Source organism: Phallusia mammillata, chromosome 5 (genome assembly GCF_965637545.1).
Source record: "Phallusia mammillata chromosome 5, kaPhaMamm4.hap1.1, whole genome shotgun sequence".
In the NCBI taxonomy this organism is placed as follows: domain Eukaryota; kingdom Metazoa; phylum Chordata; class Ascidiacea; order Phlebobranchia; family Ascidiidae; genus Phallusia; species Phallusia mammillata.
The window spans coordinates 6,427,371-6,447,871 of NC_137256.1; the positions used below are offsets into that span (position 1 = coordinate 6,427,371).

The window sequence follows — 20,501 nt, forward strand, 5'->3', positions numbered from 1 at the left end:
TTGTTATGGGAAACAGCCCACCTAAACTTAACAAAATAATGGATGTTGTTGTAGCCTACTATCTACAATAGTAAAAGAGATTCGTCGAATAGCCTACGCAAGACATACCAAAGTATTTAATAAAGGGAGACAACAACACAAGCGAAGTTGCGTAACAACCGACCAACTTCGTCATCCGCTCTCCGATATTTGAAATATGATCTCGGCCAAGAGAGAAAAAAGTGGTGAGCGTCATCAGAGAGTTCGGTTTGAAGAATTCAGTACGTCACAGTTGATGCGAGGTGCGTCACAGCACGTCACACACGAAAGACCAGTGTTAAGCGTTTCAAAACAAGCGCAACGTTAGTTGAGTTTCAATTGAGCTGTGGTCTGGTGCTTTCACGAGAAGTCAGCTCTTTTTTCACTTTGTGCCTAGGTTTCATTTGCTGCCTTCTGAAAAAGGTGCGACATGCTTCGTTGGTCTCAATAGCTTGACTGAAAAGGTCCACTTACGAAAAAGGCCTTCTGCTTGACAAACCTGCACAGTCGCGATAAAAGCCTTCAAGTGAGGTTGTAACTTTTACTGCTTTTGCTGGCGGCTCCTTAATACCGAGAGCAAGATTTTTGCAACCCAAATAAAGATAAATTTGAATTATTCATGTTTTACGTTCGCAGGCGAAAAATCGACGAGCGTTTCTATCCCAGACGAAAAAATTGTGTTGTGATTAATACTATTTGTTTATCTGATTAGCATTTGTTTTTTCCGCAACTGTTGCACAGAAGGTCGGCACCAATATTCCAGGCAACCAATACAAAAAGGTAACTGTTTTCGAAATTGGATTTAGGACTATGGCTTCAGGGCATTTTATGTCCGTATTATCTCAGCACTATTGTGTGGACGTTATCTGAAGCTACGGGGATATGTGCGATTCGTTGAAAGCAAGGCTGCAAAAACAACATTTTATGTTTGCTCTGTGGCACGGTTTTCAATGCCCAGTTAAAACACCGCCCGCGGGACTCCATTACCGATTTGTGAAAAAAAATTAAGCCAGGCTTGTCCGATTTTTATTTGCCGATAGCCAACGTAGGCCGCTGTTCAAATATGTACTTTCGAAATTATTTCGCGGGAACTCTTTCAATTCAAACCGGTGACTTGGAATACGACGCAAATGTTTGATTGTGTCGTCACTGCAGCGTTTGTTCAATTGACGTCAATATACGTAGTTGTGCTCTTCGAGCAAGGTTCGGTTTTCGATGTGTCAGACAGATAACGAAGGCTGGGGTCTGCTGCTGCGATGCGAATGGTGCAGATTGACATGCTGACGCCGGGCGTAAACCGCTGGTGTGAAATCCTATGCTAGTTTAGCAAAGCTTGACCAGGATTAGTTTAAATGCTTGAAATTGAACATAAGGGTTGATTTGAATGAAACTAGTTCTTTGCAAAACCAATAAAACGAATAGTGATTTTAACTTGTAATGAAAGTTTGTTTGAATTTAATGCGCAATATTATATGTAGTTAATGTTGCTTTGGCAACTGACGTTGTTGCTCAAATTAGAACAGGTCCAGACTTTATAAATGGTTGTATTAAGCAGGCACGCGACAGCAACTGCAAACATACTACAGAAAACGTATGTCATGCTACGAGCATCAGAAATTTTGACAGCGGCTTTTTAAAGCAGTTACCGACCAAAACAAAAACGCAAGTGTACTTAAAAAAATAACTGAAGGGTTGTCTGTAATCGGATCGCTCCCTCTTGTATAGCCGGGCTACTTGAATCTACTTTTCCTATCAGTTTATTGATCATTGACGCACGAACGCCTTCTGCCTCTCTAGCTTTCATCATTTGCCAAGCTAGGTTAGGTCGGACTGAATCTGTGTACGCGCCGTTATTGAGTGCAGGCAGAGCTCGTAGCTCATATTACGATTGACATCCGGTGACTAGAAGTGCGAGGCCACTTGTAAATATCGTAGTGTAGCATGGCTGATGTCCCAGTGCCGCCAGGACTGCACGATTTGTTACAGGTATTGAAGCAATATATGTGTAGTTTGTTAGGTGTTGTGTATTGGTTAATATATATTATTCTTGTATTTGCCTCTGTTGTATGACATGGTAACAATCATAGTTTTAAGTTACATATGTATTGATATACTTTTACAATATTTCTAACACATATGAATAGTGTTTAGGATATGTTAATTAACCTGATAATAACTAGGCAGGCCCATATGGAATAAAAGTGACTGCTTATCTGATGAAATGTACAACAAAATAAAGCATGTCCATTTTGCTTTACTTTTAGCCATTCTGATTATAATCAAGTGAATTTTGACACATGTTAGTTATTCCTAAGAATGTTTTTTGTCCTTAAAATTTAGTGTGAACAAAAAGTACACATGTGTTTTTGATGTGTATATATTTTATGTAAAGCAAAACATTATTGATCTATATTTTTTGCAGGGATTTGTTGTGAATGTGTTACGCCATCAACCAAGTGATCTTGTCGAATTTGCAGCTCAATATTTCTCAGACCTTCTCGATAATCGAGACCAAACACAAGGCAGGATTGCAATGGGTGCACTAGCTAATCAAGATGATGAAGAAATGGCTGGAAGTGATAATGATGACCATATGGATGAAGCAGAAGGTTTGATTTCCTACATTGTGACATTTTTCATGGCATTCCACAGTACACATCTTGTATTGCTTAAACACCTTAATCCTTTTTTACCTTTTTTGATTTTAGTAGTAACTTGATTTTGGACAACTTTGTTATTTACCATCCAAGCTTATTGTCTGTTATGTCAAACTAAAGACTGTGTTTGAGTTTTTCTCTAAACTTTTTATTGCCAGCAAATGCAAGCTCATTACAACATAAAATTTTTCTCATTCTGCTAAAATTTGTTTGTGATCATGAAAATATTGTATGACCTGTTTTCTATGTGACCCCACATAAGATTAAGGGCCCACTATCAACTAGTAAGTCATTAGGTTGTGAACTAATAATCAGAATTGTGTTTTCAGAAATGGCTCTAATGGCAAGAAGAACAAATGCTGGAAGGCGAAAGTCAGGTTTGTCCATACAAATAATGTCTGCATATTGCCCTAATAGTGCATGCTTAAACATAATACTATAAGTCAACCTTTAGTGTACTGCTATGCAATTTAACTATAATAGTGTGATGGTACAAAAATGGTCCAATCTAAGAATGGGATATTTTAACGTTATTTCCACCCAGGTTTGAACAAATTTATTATTTTTGTCATCTTTTAGTCAGTGCTGAAGGATTCGATCCAGATGCGGATGATGATGACGATGAAAGAGTTATTCATCCTAAGACTGACGGCCAAAGGGAAAGATTATCTAAAGTTATTGCTGACATGCTCATATTTTCTAGCCTTGACACAGTAAGTAGTGTAGCCCTGTAATAATTGGGTTTTGAAGTAAATATGCACCATCATTTAACAATTTAGTTATCAATTGCAAAACAAAATTTTTGTAAAAACTGTAATTTTACACTTGAGGTATAATGTATGATGTTTTCATTTTTCATGGTTGATTTTTTAAATCCTACACCCATATATTTTTGACATGGTATTTTAAAACTTTACTGTCAACTAAATGTGTTTCTTAAACTAGTTACACCCTGTAGGGATTTGCAAATTGTATCATGTATAATTCAAGCAATGCCCTAGAATCTAAACTCGATTTACCATATTGTTTAATAAAATATGAAGCCAAAATTGGGCCATGCTTGCAATCTGATGCTTATATCACACCCACTCACTAAACATTTTTTCTTGATCAAAATACAAATTTTAAGCTGCAATGTTGATGTCTTTTGTACATAGGAACAAACCCAGCAAGTGTTAGATGCAATGTTTGAAAGAACAGTCAGCCCCGGTGAACATGTCATAGATGAAGGAGATGACGGTGACAACTTCTATGTCATTGAAAGGTAAGGTATTTATAATTCACCCCATAGTGAACTGCAACCCGGCCATGAGGTCAATGTTCTGGTTTGTTTAATAGTTAACATGAATATACTGGAGGATTTGTATTCTGTGTTTGCCTTACAAAGGGACATTTGACTTTAAAGGACTTTTTATATAAAACTTGAACTGTTTTGACATTTTTGTTTCACTGATGTGTTGTTTTGTTTGGCTTGTTTAAACTGCGTTATTGGAGTTTTACACTTTAGCTTAAAGAAAGTTTTCTATTAAAATGATCGTACTATAGATCAGTATCACCACATGTAGGGCAACAGGATATTTTTAGGTAATTAGGTTGGGTGTGGGCTAAAGAGGTCATGTAGCACTAGTATGGTTCTACTCGTTTTGAGATGTTACATCAAAATGGATTTGACAAATATTAAAAAAAACTAATTTTGTACTTTGTTTGTTTTTGTTTCTAGAGGCAACTTTGATATTTTTATCAATGACCCAGTGACTAAAGTTCCACAACATAAGGGAGCATACAAGGGCAGTGGTGCTTTTGGGGAGCTTGCACTGATGTACAATTGCCCAAGACTTGCAACGATCATTGCCACTGATGACGGATCTCTATGGGGAATGGTGAGTATTCTTTAAAGCACTAATTGCTATTTTTGATAAAATGAAAAAATGTCAGATGAAGTTTGGTAAAGACAAGAAATGTTTGTCTGTCAAACACATTGTTTGGTAAAACACATGGTTTTTGCCAGAATCGAGTTGTTTTTAGTTTTCATGTTTTTATGTTATTTTTCATTTTTTTATTTTTTAGCTCCAAAAATGTTTTTATTTTATTCATGGGTGTCCAAAAGTTTGAAAATTTTGTTTACCTCAAAACTAATATGTGCAAAAAATCCCACAGATTGCTTTTTGGTAACATCTCAACTTTCTGTTTGTAAACATTCTCTGTTTCGCTGCAAAATAATACTGACTAGGGTCAAAACAGTATTCGTTGGACATTCGTATTTCTTGTCACTGTAAAAACGTTTTTTTTTCACACAAAAGCATTAAGTAGACTTGCTACACATAGAGTCACTTCTTATTTTATAACTGCTCTTGTATCATTTTCTATTTAAAACAATGTTTGGGGTGTAAGCAAACAGTGCATGAGGTTGTAATAACATCGTGCATTAACGTCGTTTCAATGCTAAACATATCCATGTCTTCACATCACATTGGACACTAAGAACACGTTTTTTTTGTGTTTGTAGACAGCAAGTATGGCATGATATTACGCCTGGTTCATAAATACAGTTTCACATCCCAAAACACGTTTATTCACAATTTTGTTGATTGCTCTTATCCAGTACGACAAATTTAAACTTTGGTTTCGCCTATAACATTGTGGTCCTTATTCAAATATTTTGTGCGCTCATTGTTTGAAGATACGTCTTTAAATGTTTTGTCCCTTTTACAGCACAATTTTGCTAACAACTAGACCAGTGGTTCTTAACCTTTTTGGTGTGGTTTCCCACTAAAGTCAATCACCAACTTCGAATTTCCCCCTCTGTTATTTTTATAATCATGTTTTGTGCCATACGTTAACAAAAAAATATTCTTTAAATGAAATAATTTTGTGGAGCGCTTTGGCCTGGCCCTAAAGGTATACTACAATCTTATTTAGTTTAAATCAGCGTGGTCCAACTGCAGGCCCGCGGGCCAATTGTGGCCCGCAAGATAATTTTGTTGGCCCGCGAAAGTCCCAACATTTCAAAGACAACCATAAGTTTTGTTTTCAATAATTCAATGTTTTCTTAGTGAGAGAATTAACACTTATTAAATACTGCAAAATCTCCTATTGTGACGAATGACAAGGCATTGTTGGTAATAAAGGGTTCTGCTTCTTTAAACCGTGCAGGGGCATTTTTTGCGCTAGAGTGGAAACTGAATGTTTTTGACAGCTTCTACTTCGTAAATAACTACAAAATATAAAAATAAACTTATCTATAGATAAAAAAGGTGTATAGGTGTATACCCTAGAGCAGTGGTTCTCAACCTTTTTTACTATGCGACCCCCTTTAGAGATTTTCTAACACCACGCGCCCCCTTTACACGCGCACACAAGAAGTTTAACTATCAGAATGTGTTGATTGTGTTCATCACACATTTTCAATCTAACGTAACTGCAATAGTTCGGCGTTTTGCTGTACTTCAGAAAACCCTTAAAATTGTGTTTGTGGCTCATTTTCACTGACCATTTCACTATATCGTGTTTTTTATGTTAAGCAAAGCCAAAAACGGCAATTATACAAGTATACAATCGCAAAAAAAATTGTTGCGCCCGTTCTAAATCAAACGGTCGTGTGAGTTACTATGTTAAACAGAAGTCACAGGGAAAGTTTCTTTGATACGGATAAAATCATTCCGAGTTGGGTTGCGTCTTCGCGACCCCCTCAAAAGTGCTTGGCGACCCCTTTGGGGGTCGCGACCCCCAGGTTGAGAAGCACTGCCCTAGAGTTTAACCTAGAAAAAAAGTTTTTCCTGCAAAAATCTAAACCTTGGCCCGCGTAATAAGTTAACGATTTTGAATGGCCCGCAACAAAATAAAGTTGGACCACCCTGGTTTAAATAGTGCTTCTGTGAGAGATTAAACTTTTTGGAATACGGAAGAGTCTGCTATGCATACATTAGTCATTTATTGCATCACAATCAACAAAGGATAGGCTTTTATTCGCGCACAACAGCAAAGTCATTGATGCGGTTTCAGTCTTGTCTGTGATGCAACAAACGGCCTTTGGATTTGTATGTGTCTTGTAAACCTTGGTCAAATCAATCTTACATGTTGTCGCAGAAAAATTTTAGTAATGTAGCTTTCAACGGTTAATTCAAAGCCGGTTTCGACCATCGAGCCCGAGTTTGCTCTTTTCAAGCTTACATAATTTCCCTCCGAAAACATTAAATTTCCCACTAGTGGGAAATTTCCCACCGGTTAAGAACCACTGAACTAAACTATAACTGGCATGAAATTTACTATGTTTCATATCGGTTGAAATTTCACACTATAAATCGTAGATGCAATCTTTACCACCCGACAAATTTATCTTTGCGATATTATTGATTCTCACAGTGCGTATAAATTACTCCGACGATTGCAGTCGATAAACAATGCCGCAAATTTACTCCATGTAGCATTAATATTTAATGCACCAATTTCGAGCATCACGCAGTTTGCAAATGCAACCTTATGATTTCTAATGCGATTTTTATCTAAATGGGGTTATTGATTTCTTTTCCAAAGTGCATTTGACTGTGTTCGATTACGCCGCCAGTTTTCGTTGACTTAACATCAGTGCTACGTTTTTGACCACGAAAATCGCAAGTTGACGGATACAAGGGGTTATTAACTCTTTTTACGGCAACGAAGGGCTTCCTACTCCATTCGAGCTCCTGATATTATGATTTAAAGGACAAGATTGGTTTTCCGAAATGCAGGAAACGCAAAAACCACAATAACATTTGCAGTGGGGCTGAAAACAAGTGGCCGTTTTTATGTATGTAGAGACAACCGCTTATGAAAATGTCGTTTTGTTGCATTTAAAGATTCTGACATGTATGTATGTTTTCAAATTAAAAGCCTGCACATTTCATTATTTGTGGACCAAACTGGGCTATTTTTTGGTTTGTCTGTGTTATAACTTATTAGAGCATCGTTAAAGTGTTGATTTTTAAGGAAACGTCCCAGGGTCGTTTGACATTTTTCTGGAGTTAATGACTCTATAATACATATTTGTTCAATGACTCTATAATACATATTTGTTGTTTATTTAAATAAGAGGTAAATGAAACTTATGTGATTATACCCAATGAAGTAGTAATGTATAAGGGTTTTTAAGTGGTTTCACAGCAACAAGTTGAACATTTTTGGTGATATTTTTAGGATCGAACCACTTTTCGACGAATCATTGTGAAAAATGCTGCTAGGAAAAGAAAGCAGTATGAAGATTTTCTTGCAACTGTGCCCCTGCTTAGTACACTTACGGTAGGAGAGCTTGATAATGTTTGACTTTGTGGGGTCCTGTATATTGTGTGGAAGCATGAATGACAAAATTACTAAAAAAAACAGAAAACTCATCTAAGTTTTTTTTTTAAATTAACAAATCAAAAATTTAGGTAAAAGGAGAGGAGTTCTTTTAAGTGTAAAAGGAGTTCTTTTTAGCAAATGGGCTCAAACATGTATAAAAAACGGTAAAACTTTTGCATATTTTTGTGTGTTTTTCTTACACATCTAGATTTGTCTAGTCTAGTTTGTGCCTTGTCGCATAGGAATGCTGGGGAGGCTGGCTTGATTCGGTGTACGCCTTCAATGGGCGTGACCTACTATAATTTATAAATGAGTATCCCTTGATCACTGATCTGCATAAATGCTGCAGGACTGATCTGTGTTGTTCACCAAAGCTACTAGTACAGAATACGTTTCAAGTATTTTTTATCATGAAAATATTTTCATCACAAATCTGTACCAACTTTGTAGCCCGAAGAAAGGATGAAAGTTGCCGATGCCATGGTTACCAAGAACTACGAAGATGGTGACGTCATACTACGTCAGGGCGACCCAGCGGACTATTTCTACATCGTCATCGAAGGCGAGGTTGTGATCAGGCGCAGAGGCGACGACCCGGTATGTTTCGATTTCATGATGGACGAAACCCCTGAACATTTGTATACTTGTGCCCAATAGACTTTAAGCAGATGTGAATAGCCATGCAGGTGCACCAACCGAAACGCTATCTGCACTGTAAATTGGAATGTTAAAAAAATCCGTTTTCTTGAACTACATGATGGTATAATTATAGTCTGTAGAAATGCCGTGTATGCAGTGCCGGATTAACCATTAGGCAAAGTAGGCACGTGCCTACAGGCCAGTCAAAAATCCAGGCCACTTTACAACAACGATCTTTGTGACAATGATTTGGCAACACTGATAATTCTATTTTTTTAGTTGGCAACCCTGATTTTCGGGCCACTTATAGAATGTGCCTACAGGCCAGCAGACCCTTAATCCAGCACTGCGCGACTGAACTAATGGTATTTTGCCGAACACTAAATATTAGGCTTGGAGGTTTAATGCAAGTTTTAACTTAAACTTGCAGTACCACGTTGTTTAATATGCTGTATTTGCAAAACGTGACAATGGCAAGAAAATTGAAGAAGCATAATGTTTAATAAATGCGTGCCTTAGGCGTTTATGAAACACCCAGCTTTTCAGGCATTCAATGACGTATATGTTTGTGAAAAATGCCCAGTAAGACTACTTCATGGCCAGTTTCCAGCACTTACACATGTCATCCTAAAACAGGGGTTTCCAACCTGTGGTACGCATACCATTAGTGGTACGCGAGGGTTTTTTAGGTCGTACGCGAGTAGCTTCCGTTTTTTTTTTCACAAAAACCTGGATTCACAACTTTATCATTTATTTATCTGGTTTTGTTGACCAATTGGTGGAGAGGTAAACAAAAATCTCATTAAATTTGGTTGCGGTGCTTTAGTGTTATTTTACGAGGCCAATATTATTCTTCTGAATAAAATATGATTCGATCAAATAAATTGTTCTACAAGAAGTGGTACGCGTGGCAGTACAGAGCGCCCAAGTGGTACGAGATCGTAAAAAGGTTGGGAACCCCTGCCCTAAAACAATGAGCTTTTTTGATTTTGTGAAAAAAATGTGACTGAAGATCAATTTAAGGAAATTTATCTCACAAGTGACCTAAAAAATTGAACTGTTTTCATGACGATACAAGTTTTTTTTTTTTTTTTTTTCACCAGAGCAACCCTGACAACGAGGTGGTTCTCAACACTTACACCAACGGACAGTATTTCGGCGAGTTAGCTCTCATACAAAACCAACCTCGTGCTGCTTCAGCGTTCGCACAAGGACAGTGTCGATGTGCAGGTAAGATATACCGTAGTCAATGCGCATAAAATGTGTGGGGACCCAATCGTTTTGCTAGCACGTCAAATCAAGTGTAGCCTGTTAAGTCGGTAAATAGGATATGAAATATATAAAATGATATTATGTAGGAAAGCCACCTTTCTCGTTAGGTCGAACGGTTAGGATGACTATTCTAGAGATTTTTCTCTATTCTGACATGTTATGTACTGCAGTGAAAATTTGTAGCAAACACGTTTACGAAACTACAATTGTGCTAAAAACACGTGAACGATAGTAGCGATAAATCAATATAAACCGAATTCTATAATGCGGTTTTAAATTGACTTTGCAGTCGATTAGTCTACGATTTCTTTTTCGATTTGGGATTTTCGATTGGTTAAAAAATTCGACGACCACTTTACCCCCAAAACAAAGCCGTTATGTTTGCCCTTTACCCCCAAAACAAAGCCGTTATGTTGCCCTTTGTAACAATTTATTGCTGTTTTTTTAAACAAAATTGGTCAAAATCACGACTCGTGCGGCTGCACCTACGACTACACACCCCTTTTCTAAATCTAAATTGTCTCTCTCGATATATAAGCTTTGTATTTTCATGCAAACTGACAACAAGTTTTTCTTTTCCCGGTGCAGTTTTAGACGTGCAGGCCTTCGAGAGACTACTGGGCCCTTGCAAAGAACTTCTCATGCGCAATATACCCTTGTACGAGCAGCAGCTAAGCGAAATCTACCAGGACCTCAACATGAACAGCGAGTGACGTCATCACTCGTGACGTGCCAACCGGATCGTTTATCCGCTACTGACACAGCACCACCCTCGGACTTTTAAACTGTCGAGAGGCCTGGTCGCTATTTTTGTGTTAATTTTTTTAGCTGATTTTAGCGTTTGTTTTTGGTCACAGCAGACAAGGTCTGATAAATCCGAATAGACCACTTGTGTGTTGCTGTTTTCTAGTGTAAGCTTGTGATAAAAGACACATTTTGTCTCTATGTCTATATTTACAAAACGACTGCTAATCTCTTTTCTCTGCCACAAAGCATCATTCCTGCTTCTTGAAGCACAATGTGCAGCATTGCTATGATTTTTATTGTGACGACCTCATTTGCCCCCTGGTATATTAGTACATGCCAGTAAATATGTTGCGAAATAGACGGGTGTTTGAATTTTTCCATTAAACACCGAGTGTGCCGAGTTACTGCGTTTTTTTGTTCCCTTTACGTTGCTTATTCGATTTCATTCGTTCAGTTTTCGCAATAAAAGTTGTTTCGAGTTCTTCAAACAGCCTTTAAAAACTTTCACAAATAACTGTTTGATTCTGCTGTGTATTTCAGTTAGTAGTCGGTTTCCAAATGCAGACACAAATCAAGAAACAGAATTGTCAAAACATGATCGGTTTAAAGCGGTGGTTCCCAACCTTTTTTGTTACATTCCTCCCTTTGCCCACTTTCGAATTATTCGTTCCTCAACATAAGAAGAAAAACAAATATAACATAAAAAATTATAGCAATTTGAAATAGACCTTATAATTAGGGATGTCCATTCAGAATCCTTTACCAAAAGTGAACCGGTTCCAAATTATAATGGACATAATAATGTACACACAAAAATATTCTGTAACATTTCCAATGTAATTTTTTTGCAGTTTTTATGAAATTCCTCCCCTGAACTCATAAAATTCCTCCCCGGTTGGGAACCACTGGTTTAAAGCAAAAAAAAAATGTTAACAAATAAAAGCAAAAAACGATCTATTGACATCTTTAGGATTAAGTGTCATTAAATTCTGTTTGATACATAACAAATTTATTCCTTTTTACAGACCAGTATATAGGGTACTGTGCGAAAATGTGTTACACTATGGCACTAATATGTTGAGTAGTGAATAAATGGATTTACTGGGCGGCAGCACTGTACTTCATCGCCGAGTTTAGGAAGTCTGTATCCTGAAAAAAAAGAAACACGGAGTTTGCTATAACTTTTATACTTACGACACTTGTAGTTAAAAAATTCTTGCACTATATGTCGATGTTCAAATACACAAACTCTATTTCGCCTCAGTAGGCCAGAAATTTAAACCCAGTCAAGTGTAAAAACGATTAGCAAGGATTACAAAACAAAACGTTGTTTTTGTGATTGTCGTTTAAGTATGCGAAACGTACAAGTGATGAATTAGGTGGATAAACGAATGGTATATTTGGAAACATCCTACACTTAACTTTCGAATCAAAAACATAACCTTTTAGTCAATTCTTAGCTTTGTTTTTGTTTTATCGTGCCAACCAAAAAAACAAACAAAGTATGCTACTATATAAATATGATTTATCTGTCATCAGTTTTGGTGTAAAAAATGAACGATAAAGTCGCACTGGGTGTAATGAAGAAATTTTCACTCTACAAGTGGTTTTGCGTCACAGCTATAACCGTTAGATGAATAAGGTTAACATGTGACTCCACAGACAGCAACACATGCCTTAGGCAATATGCGCTTCTCCTTTGCTTTATTTTACTACATACCAAAGCAGCTATTTTTCTATTTTCAGTACCTTTAAACAACAGCCCTTATCATGAATCTCAATACTTTAGTATTAACATTTAAGCCGGGTGCACATCCTTGATAATAACGTCTATGCAAAAATAACTAAATACAGCGGTTGGTTTTAATGATGCACTGCTAACATACAGTAAACTTTGGTTAAACCCAATCCGGTTAATCCAGATCTTCGCCTAATTCGGACAAAAGTTGAGATGCACATGATATTCGATGTGGTAAGGCTACCAACAGTGGTAGGATTCAGCCGGTTCGCACCGGTTCTATTGAACCGTTTTAGGAAATTTTATGAGATCACTGGTTAGCATTACTGGTTACTGTCAATGGACTTTTTGCATCAGAACCGGCTAAAAATGACTTTTGTGATAGAACCGGGTGACAAACAAATTTAATCCCACCACTGAACTAATCGACATCGGTTAATCCGGACCATTTGTTTGGTGCAAACATTTCCGGATTAAACGAGGTTTTCTTTACTTTTACTGTGTGTATTTGACCAACCAACCTTGAGCAGAAAGAAGACGATTCCGGCAATAATGGCAGGGATTACAGCGCACCATAACAGGGCGAAGCTGAAACCATATGTAGCAAGCTGGGGTGTTTCCTGGCCCATGAAGATTCCCAATGACACAATGAAAACACATGCTGTAAAAATCAGGTGTTTATAGCCTACAGTTGGGAAAATATCATAACTGAAGGAACGATCTAGTAATCTAGTTTGAGGCGTTTTAAAATAAGTGGCAACAAGTGGTGAGTTTCAGCCGGTTCGCACCGGTTCTATAGAACCGTCTCACGAAATTTTATGAGATCAGCGAACCGGTTAGCATTACTGGTTACTGTCGATGGATTTACTGTCAATGAACCGGCTGAAAATATAACTTTTGTTATAGAACCAGCTGACAACATTTTTTTAATCTCGCCACTGGTGGAAACTACCTTTACAAAAGAATGCCTAATTTTACCTGAGAAAATAGATAGCACTCCGCCGAGAATAGCTCTTCCTTTACCGTGATTAAAGAACCTTGCAAAGAGAATGATGGCTGAAAGGCTCAGGCAGATTATGCCAAGGATAATTAACACCACGCATCCCACAGCCCAAACTGAAACACATAAATATATTTGTTACCACATTATTTTTGAATCGTTAATAGGTTCAACACAATTAGAGTTCACACTTCACAAGTCATCGTCTAATTCTCAAAAATGTTTTAAATGAGGCATTAGGCTACACAAACAGGATATTTGAAAATATTTTTTTCCCGACGCTGAAGAATAAATCTCCTTTAAACATATAACAGTTCTATTGGTAGTAAACAGTCTTAAAAAGGCAAATAATGTCTTTAAAAAACACAAGTGTATGATGAAATAAACGTAAAATGTTTAGATTTTTTGTGATAAATATTTTTGCTAGTTGACAAATGTGCACCAAACCATGTTTCATCGTTCTTGGGCAACTTACGTAGGCCACTTGCTTGATAAAACTGCAACAAGGATGTTTGAATGCGATTGCTCCAGCCTCCAGTGGCCACCGAAACTATGGCAAACACAAGTGATGCAAACAGAGTTGCAGCTATGATGAGAAGGTGTCCCAATCTATCCTCGGTTTGCATATTGAAGTGATTTGAGTTTTGTCAAATTAAAAATATCTTGACGAACTATAATTGAAATAAAAGTAGCAAAATTCATCAGGGAAATGCTGATGCAAACAAGCAGCCATTTTGTACTAAATTTAATGTAGGTTTTACCTGTACAAATATCTATGAGCATATTTTTCTACACTAAATACTTTTTCTACGTCATTTTTACACGATATGTTTGTGTAAAACCGCATAAGCCTTTGCCTAAACAAACCAACAGTCCAATAATCCAAAAAGTTAACTTGTCTTAACCACTAACTGCAAGATCATAAATAATGTGTAATCTTCGTCAAGCTGTAAAAACAACCATTTCTACCACACCCTATACGCACAATCTCAACTCTTCGCTTCGACTTGTTTTGCTGCTTTAAGGACAGTTACGTTTTCAGCACTCGGTCATGCTCTCTTTCTTTTTGAGACGCAACTCTTTGGCCAGGGGGCACAAGAGCTCCTTGCGTCCACACTTAGATGCGCTTGTTTTTCTCTGGCTGGTCAACTCAAGCCAGCTCAAGTTGACAGTTGATTTTACTGCCCCGGGGAAGGCTTCTTAACGTGCTGATGCCCCGAAGCAATAGAGAATAAAACGACTTGGCAATTATGAATTACTGCAGCACTATTGCAGCAAGATACAATGGTCCTGATAAAATTACCAAATCATATTCCTGTACACTGTACAGCGTAAACTCAATACAATTAGGTTTTCGGCATACAAATGCCTATACGATGTCATTCATTGAATGAAATCAATTTCGTATTTGTGGCGGGTGAAATTGTTTAGTTTTTGTTTTCTTTTTTGTTGTGACCAAAGCCGATCTACACACATTTGAATCAAATTCAAAACAATCCAATTTTTCAACCAAATTACTGAAAAATTGAATTGTGGAGGCAAAAATATGTGGGCCACCTGTTCAAAGGCTTTCGTTATCCCGTTAGAAAAAAAGAGTCAGTTTTTCTTGATTACGCAGTGAATGATCGTTGTTTTGTGTTTGTGCACACCACAAGTCCAAACTGTCAAACTGTCTGTTTTAGTGTAAGTCCGTTCAATAACTATTTATTTGATTTTTTCGACATAAGAAGTTGGTGACTTCAATTTATTTCAACCCATTTGGAATCTCTGGGTCGGAGCAATACCAAGTTTCGAGAGAGGATTAGATTCCACAACGTTGTGAACGCAGGACACAAGGCAGTTGCGTAACCCCTCGACCATCTCGGCGACAACTCACAACAGACAAAGTTTGATAAATACCGGTAGATGGCGTAAAGAGCACATGTTTTTAATTAACACTGAGGTGGAATGGGGTTAGGAACTAAGTTTATAATTTGCGTTTATTGTTATTTTAATTATAAAACCTCACCCTCACCCTAATCATTTTCACATACTTTGCTTTTAAATGTTCAGGATATGCTCTTTTCGTCACCGGGTGTTTAGCAAACTTTGTCTTGTGTCAATTTTCCGATGTTTCGTTAGGCAGGAACACATGGGTACCCATACATAAAAATGCTTTTTTATAGAAAACACACATGTGTTGGAGGAGTTAAGCGGGGAACCCTGGGGCTCTGAATTTAAACAAAACAGATGGTACATCTATACAACCGTATGTACTGCAGTATGTGGCTACACTGGTAAGGTTACATCCTATTTCTCAAACATCACATGCAAATTTGGGGCACAAGCTGTAATAAACTAAACATCAAAGTGTGATAGAGTTGTGGCTATTTCAGGACAAGGACCATTAATTGCAAGCCGTGTAATTATCAACAACAAAAATGTGCACTGCATAAAAAACTTTAATTTTGAAAAAACAAATCCCAAGAAATAAAACTAAAACAAAAATATAAAACAAATAGATATATTGTCAAAAAACAACAACAACTGCTAGTGAATAAACAAAAAACAAATAGGCACCAAAACACAGTGTCAGCACTGCCATAAGAACACATCACTTCCATTAATTTAACACTTTAAATGTGTCAACAAAAGAACTGCATGGACTTGGCCAAAGAATACTTTCATTCTGTTCCTACGCGTAAACATTGTGAAAATAGGATTGTAAAAATATTTATGTTGTTGTTACATCCTTGAACAGAACACTCATTGCCGACTTAAAATCACTCAGTTCCCCCTCAAGTTCACAAACGCTTCCAACAATACTGTATAAGTACTGCAACTGCAAAATAAGTACTTTGTTAAAATGTTAGGTGAAAGGCAAATGTTTGCAAAATAATTTACCTTAACTTCAAGCTGTTTGTTAGTTTCCTCACATTGAGACATCAACTTCTGTTCAAGTTTTTCACAGGTTTGCTCAACCTATTGGTATACAAAACATAGTAAGTGTGACTGAACAAATTGTGAACAGTTAAAATCAAAAATCATTGCCTCAAATTTATAGGAATAGTAACCTACAAAACCTAAACTCATTTTTCACCATTGGATCATACATAAATCTCCCTGGGACCTTGTATAATATATCAAGTGAATTTTGGTTTAATTAATAATTTAAACATTGTTGTTGTTATAATTGCTAAATGATGAAATGCTTAAACTATTAATTTTCTGGCAGTTTTGTTTTAATCAAGTTGCTGTCCAATTCCAAGTAAATAGACACTATAGTGTCCCCAAACATGTAGTTTTGTAAAATACCATCTCTGTCATTCTATGCCTAAAGTCCTCCATCATTTGTTTATCTGCTTCTCGTTTTTGTTCCAGGTCCTGCATTATTGTCTGGATTTGTTGTACAGCCAGTTCTTGTGTACCCTGTGGTTCTTCTACAAAATATATTGAAGTCAAACATATGTATTGGTTGTATTTTCATGTTCAAAAAACCTGTTAGCATGTTCGATGCATCTCCAGCTCCACCATCTGCACTTTCAGGTTCTTCTTTCTTTGAAGATAGCACCTAAATTATGAAACTTTAAATTTATGACCATTATACCCAGACGTTAAGAGTAGGTCCATCATAAATGCATCCATAATAGATTTACCAAATATTTGCGGTCCAGCACTTTTCTTTACCAAACTAAAAGAGTATATTCATACCACCAAGAAAACATTTCATATATATAAATCATAACTACTGACAAGTTCCAAAACAAGAATGGTGCAAAAGAAAGCAAGCATGACAAGTTTTTCGCGAAAGCAAGCATGAAAACACTCAACGAATCTTACCTGAAATGTAGGTTTTTGTGGTGAAGGCATGGATATCTCCATGATGTCTTAGGTAAGTAAAATGTTCTGTAAAAATGTCACAAAAACAGAAGAACACGTCTTGTTTTGTACTTCTAAAGATTGCAACTTTTTCTTGTATTACGTCACAGACGTTTTGTCGAACGGTTTGACCAGGGTGATTTCCCTACCATAAAAATATTATGTAAAGCGAATTCGAAAAAAAAACGAAAATAATTTTGCTGCAACTTAGAATGCTTTGATAAACGGTATTGACAAAAATATTTCCTAATGTAGTAATTTACATAAAATATGCTAATCTAACACAATATTGTGTTACAATTTTTTAAAAAACGTTTATTTTTTTTAACCAACGTGTCATATCGACAGCTCATGGGATTTTATAAACAGCTGCTCTCATGTTTTTATTTCAAAAACCAAATCATTGAATGGATGGAACGATCTTGTTGCGAATTAAAATTAGAAATGGCGACTTCGATGAAATACTACCAGGAGATTCTTCGATCTTTTGGAATTGACGAGAACCTTTTGCCTATCTTTGTTGCCGTTGTAGTCATAATCCTAAGTGCAGGTAACAACTATTTGAGTTACAAAACAAAACCAGAAAGTAGATTTGTAATGTGGTTGATAAATATATTATGTAACGTGTAGTACCGACGAGTCGTGAAAAATGTTTATCATACAACAAATTGCTCCATTCCCTGCCAGTCTGCAGAACATGGCAGTTCCCGACGAGATCTCGCGCGTGCAGGACCTACATGTCCCGCGTGCGCGCGCGTACACGACCCGTAAGTTCGCGTGCAAGACCAATTTCAGCAGGCGCAAAGCAAGTAAAAGAGGTCAAGACAGGCCAATTAAATGACTTTGGTGCAAAATTTTCGCGTGCAAATCCCAAAACTTGGCGTGCAAAAATTTTTTTTCCCAAAAAAATTGCGCGTGCAGCTGCCGTACTCTGCAGACTGGATTCCCTGAAAAGCAAAAAATGTTAATCAATCTACAAATCCTAATCTATTATATTTCTTCTAAACACAGACTCTGGTTTGTAGTTTGTAATTTCTTTTTTATGTAACATGTAGAATAAACAAATCATGAAAAGTGTTAATAAAAGCAAATATTGTTGCACAGTGTACAAATCACAATATATTAAATTTCTTCCAGTGATATGGAGATTAGTGTCTGGAGGAAAAAGTAGGAAATCTGCTGTTCTTTTACTTGGAATATCACAATGTGGAAAGTCTCAACTATTTTCATTTGTAAGTATAAGAAAACTCACAAATGTTAATGCTGTATAATTTCGTGTTGATGCCATTTTCTATTTGCTGCAGTTGACAAGTGGGCTTGTAAAAGACACACAAATATCACTCAAAGAAAATGAAGCACCATATATCCCAAATGAAAAAAAGGTATGTGCCAGGTTGAAGTTTTTAATTTAACTTTTTAAGGTATTGTAATTATTTAAAACATGACATTATTTCATTCCTTCTTCGGTTCATTCCTATTTGTCAATCTTCAACCGTGAAAACACTGCTTTGATTTTGTTCACAGAAAACCATTTTAACAATGGTTGATATCCCGGGCCAGGAATCAATCAGAAGCAGATTCTTTGACAACCACAAAAGCAATGCGCTGTAAGTCATATAATTCTAAAATAATGATGTCCAACCAATTGATTAAGGGTGATCCAAAGTTGATCACCAAAATTTGTTGATATGTTGTTGGGCACCGCTGCTGTATACCTTTTGTTTCAATGGACCTCATTCTAATTAGGTGTTATTGATAGCAGAACAGCGGGGATTTTAAACAGCCACTTTATTCTAAGCTGATACTTTTTGCAGGGGCATTTTGTTTGTGATCGACAGTGAAGCTTTTCAAAAAACAATCAAGGATGTGGCAGAGTTTTTGTTCCAAATACTTACTGACAAAACTGTACATAAGTCTGCACCCACTTTATGCATTGCTTGCAACAAACAAGGTTACCATTACTTTTTTTACATTCTGATATAAATGGCATAGTAAAGCACAAGTATAAAGTTGTGCCAATAAACCTGCTGTTTTAATGGTAAGAACTTTATTACAGATCTTCTGATGGCAAAATCAAAAAGAGTTATTCAGGCACAACTTGAGAAAGAATTGTAAGTTGTACACACAAGATTTATATTTATGTTTTTTTGAAACTACCAAACTAAATGCCAACAAAATTTAATCATTTCAGAAACACTGTGAGAAAAACACAATCTGCTGCACTTACCAGCACCTCTGGTGGTGGAAATGAAAGTGTATTTCTTGGTGAAAAGGGTAAAGACTTCCAATTTCAACAACTAACCAAGTTTAAGGTAATGATTGCAAATCAGTGTAGAAAATCGGTTTAACAAGGAATAAAACAGTGGTTCTCAAGTAGTTTTAGATTATGGACCACCAGCTCAATTAAAAATACATCATGGACGTTGTCATTTTAAGTAATGATAAAGTAAACATGCACAACAAGCATTTTGGATGAAAACATTTGTTATTCGTTTCCAAATGTAGTGGGCAACCTGTGATTTATCCAAAAGTTGGCCTGACAATTCAGAATAACTATTGTATAACATCCAGATCTTTGCCAAATGACAGATTGATTAATTTTGCCCCCTTTGTTGCCAAAGGTCCAGTTTATTGAGTGCAACGTGAAAGCCGGAGAGGAGCGTGAGATTAATGTCGATGAAGTGACGTCATGGATTGTCAGTCTCGTCTAGATTTGCAACTTGGAGCTTGCTAGTAAAATTGCAGTTTTCCAGCAAACGTTCGTTTACAGTTGCTTTTGAACGGACGGACATGTTGTTTTTTCAGGATTTTTTTTGTTTTTGTGTGCTTTAGTCACCGCAGCCGTGTCGCAAGCATAAATGACCAAGCCCACTTGCATTTTCGAATTCTGAATAGAGCAAACTGTGTTCTGGCTGTATTTGAACCAGAGATAATGAGAAACGGGCATTAGGTGGGTGCGAGTTGGCACACCGATTTTAATAAATGATGTCATGTGCAACGGTTACAAGAGTGCTTATATTTAAAATATGTCAAATAGATTTGCGAATTGCCTTTGTTGTTGCGGGATGGTGGTTGTTATTACGATGCAATAAAAAATGCGGAAATCGATATAAACGTTTTTAGATGTTATTTGGCCATCTAAAATAGCATATCAACGTTGTTGACAATTTTATGACAACCTGTTACTTCGGTTTATCCATTTACACAAGTTATTAAATACAGCATTTGGACTTTCGAAATCCAGTTTTACAGGGCG

At 36.7% G+C, this 20,501-nt stretch overlaps 4 protein-coding genes across 6 annotated transcripts; 2 read left to right on the forward strand and 2 right to left on the reverse strand.

Annotated features, from left to right (window-relative positions):
- The first annotated feature begins 659 nt into the window (after window positions 1-659).
- Window positions 660-11,137, forward strand: LOC145228950 (cAMP-dependent protein kinase type II regulatory subunit-like). Of its 2 annotated transcripts, none has more exons than XM_080094175.1 (10): window positions 660-798; window positions 2,441-2,627; window positions 3,005-3,052; window positions 3,255-3,388; window positions 3,833-3,939; window positions 4,396-4,555; window positions 7,848-7,949; window positions 8,442-8,588; window positions 9,734-9,860; window positions 10,491-11,137. In XM_080094175.1, the coding sequence occupies exons 2-10, from the start codon at window positions 2,552-2,554 to the stop codon at window positions 10,613-10,615; spliced, it is 1,026 nt and encodes a 341-aa protein (XP_079950301.1). In that variant the 5' UTR covers window positions 660-798; window positions 2,441-2,551; the 3' UTR covers window positions 10,616-11,137. The 2 variants fall into 2 exon arrangements, with proteins under 2 accessions (XP_079950301.1, XP_079950300.1); XM_080094174.1 differs by lacking the exon at window positions 660-798 and adding an exon at window positions 1,686-2,004.
- A 27-nt stretch (window positions 11,138-11,164) lies between these two features.
- Window positions 11,165-14,080, reverse strand: LOC145228955 (uncharacterized). Its single transcript, XM_080094180.1, has 4 exons — window positions 13,863-14,080; window positions 13,366-13,503; window positions 12,909-13,048; window positions 11,165-11,798 (listed from the first exon to the last, which is right to left on the reverse strand). Exons 1-4 carry the CDS (start codon window positions 14,011-14,013, stop codon window positions 11,748-11,750), a joined length of 480 nt encoding a protein of 159 aa, XP_079950306.1. The 5' UTR covers window positions 14,014-14,080; the 3' UTR covers window positions 11,165-11,747.
- Window positions 14,081-15,810: 1,730 nt separating this feature from the next.
- LOC145228956 (uncharacterized) lies at window positions 15,811-17,389 on the reverse strand. 2 transcript variants are annotated; one of them, XM_080094182.1, is made up of 5 exons: window positions 17,207-17,389; window positions 16,865-16,937; window positions 16,682-16,806; window positions 16,271-16,348; window positions 15,811-16,222 (listed from the first exon to the last, which is right to left on the reverse strand). In XM_080094182.1, the coding sequence occupies exons 1-5, from the start codon at window positions 17,246-17,248 to the stop codon at window positions 16,154-16,156; spliced, it is 387 nt and encodes a 128-aa protein (XP_079950308.1). In that variant the 5' UTR covers window positions 17,249-17,389; the 3' UTR covers window positions 15,811-16,153. The 2 variants fall into 2 exon arrangements, with proteins under 2 accessions (XP_079950308.1, XP_079950307.1); XM_080094181.1 differs by having other exon boundaries at window positions 15,811-16,208; window positions 17,207-17,386.
- A 229-nt stretch (window positions 17,390-17,618) lies between these two features.
- On the forward strand, window positions 17,619-20,359 carry LOC145228951 (signal recognition particle receptor subunit beta-like). Its single transcript, XM_080094176.1, has 8 exons — window positions 17,619-17,795; window positions 18,383-18,477; window positions 18,550-18,627; window positions 18,770-18,852; window positions 19,060-19,196; window positions 19,302-19,356; window positions 19,437-19,557; window positions 19,867-20,359. Exons 1-8 carry the CDS (start codon window positions 17,657-17,659, stop codon window positions 19,954-19,956), a joined length of 798 nt encoding a protein of 265 aa, XP_079950302.1. The 5' UTR covers window positions 17,619-17,656; the 3' UTR covers window positions 19,957-20,359.
- The last annotated feature ends 142 nt before the right edge of the window (window positions 20,360-20,501 follow it).

Bases quoted from the DNA above. Each gene is read 5' to 3' on its own strand.
- LOC145228950 (XM_080094174.1), top strand. From the start codon at position 1,960: ATGGCTGATGTCCCAGTGCCGCCAGGACTGCACGATTTGTTACAG. The intron at 2,628-3,004 runs GTTTGATTTCCT...TTGTGTTTTCAG, and splicing joins CCATATGGATGAAGCAGAAG to AAATGGCTCTAATGGCAAGA. The intron at 9,861-10,490 runs GTAAGATATACC...TTCCCGGTGCAG, and splicing joins AGGACAGTGTCGATGTGCAG to TTTTAGACGTGCAGGCCTTC.
- LOC145228955 (XM_080094180.1), bottom strand. From the start codon at position 14,013: ATGCAAACCGAGGATAGATTGGGACACCTTCTCATCATAGCTGCAACT. The intron at 13,504-13,862 runs GTAAGTTGCCCA...TATGTGTTTCAG, and splicing joins TTATCAAGCAAGTGGCCTAC to TTTGGGCTGTGGGATGCGTG. The intron at 13,049-13,365 runs GTAAAATTAGGC...TGATTTTTACAG, and splicing joins AGTGCTATCTATTTTCTCAG to CATGTGTTTTCATTGTGTCA.
- LOC145228956 (XM_080094181.1), bottom strand. From the start codon at position 17,248: ATGGAGATATCCATGCCTTCACCACAAAAACCTACATTTCAG. The intron at 16,938-17,206 runs GTAAGATTCGTT...TTCATAATTTAG, and splicing joins CACAAAAACCTACATTTCAG to GTGCTATCTTCAAAGAAAGA. The intron at 16,349-16,681 runs GTATTTTACAAA...GTATACCAATAG, and splicing joins GGCATAGAATGACAGAGATG to GTTGAGCAAACCTGTGAAAA.
- LOC145228951 (XM_080094176.1), top strand. From the start codon at position 17,657: ATGGAACGATCTTGTTGCGAATTAAAATTAGAAATGGCGACTTCGATG. The intron at 19,357-19,436 runs GTAAGTTGTACA...TAATCATTTCAG, and splicing joins GCACAACTTGAGAAAGAATT to AAACACTGTGAGAAAAACAC. The intron at 19,558-19,866 runs GTAATGATTGCA...TTGTTGCCAAAG, and splicing joins AACAACTAACCAAGTTTAAG to GTCCAGTTTATTGAGTGCAA.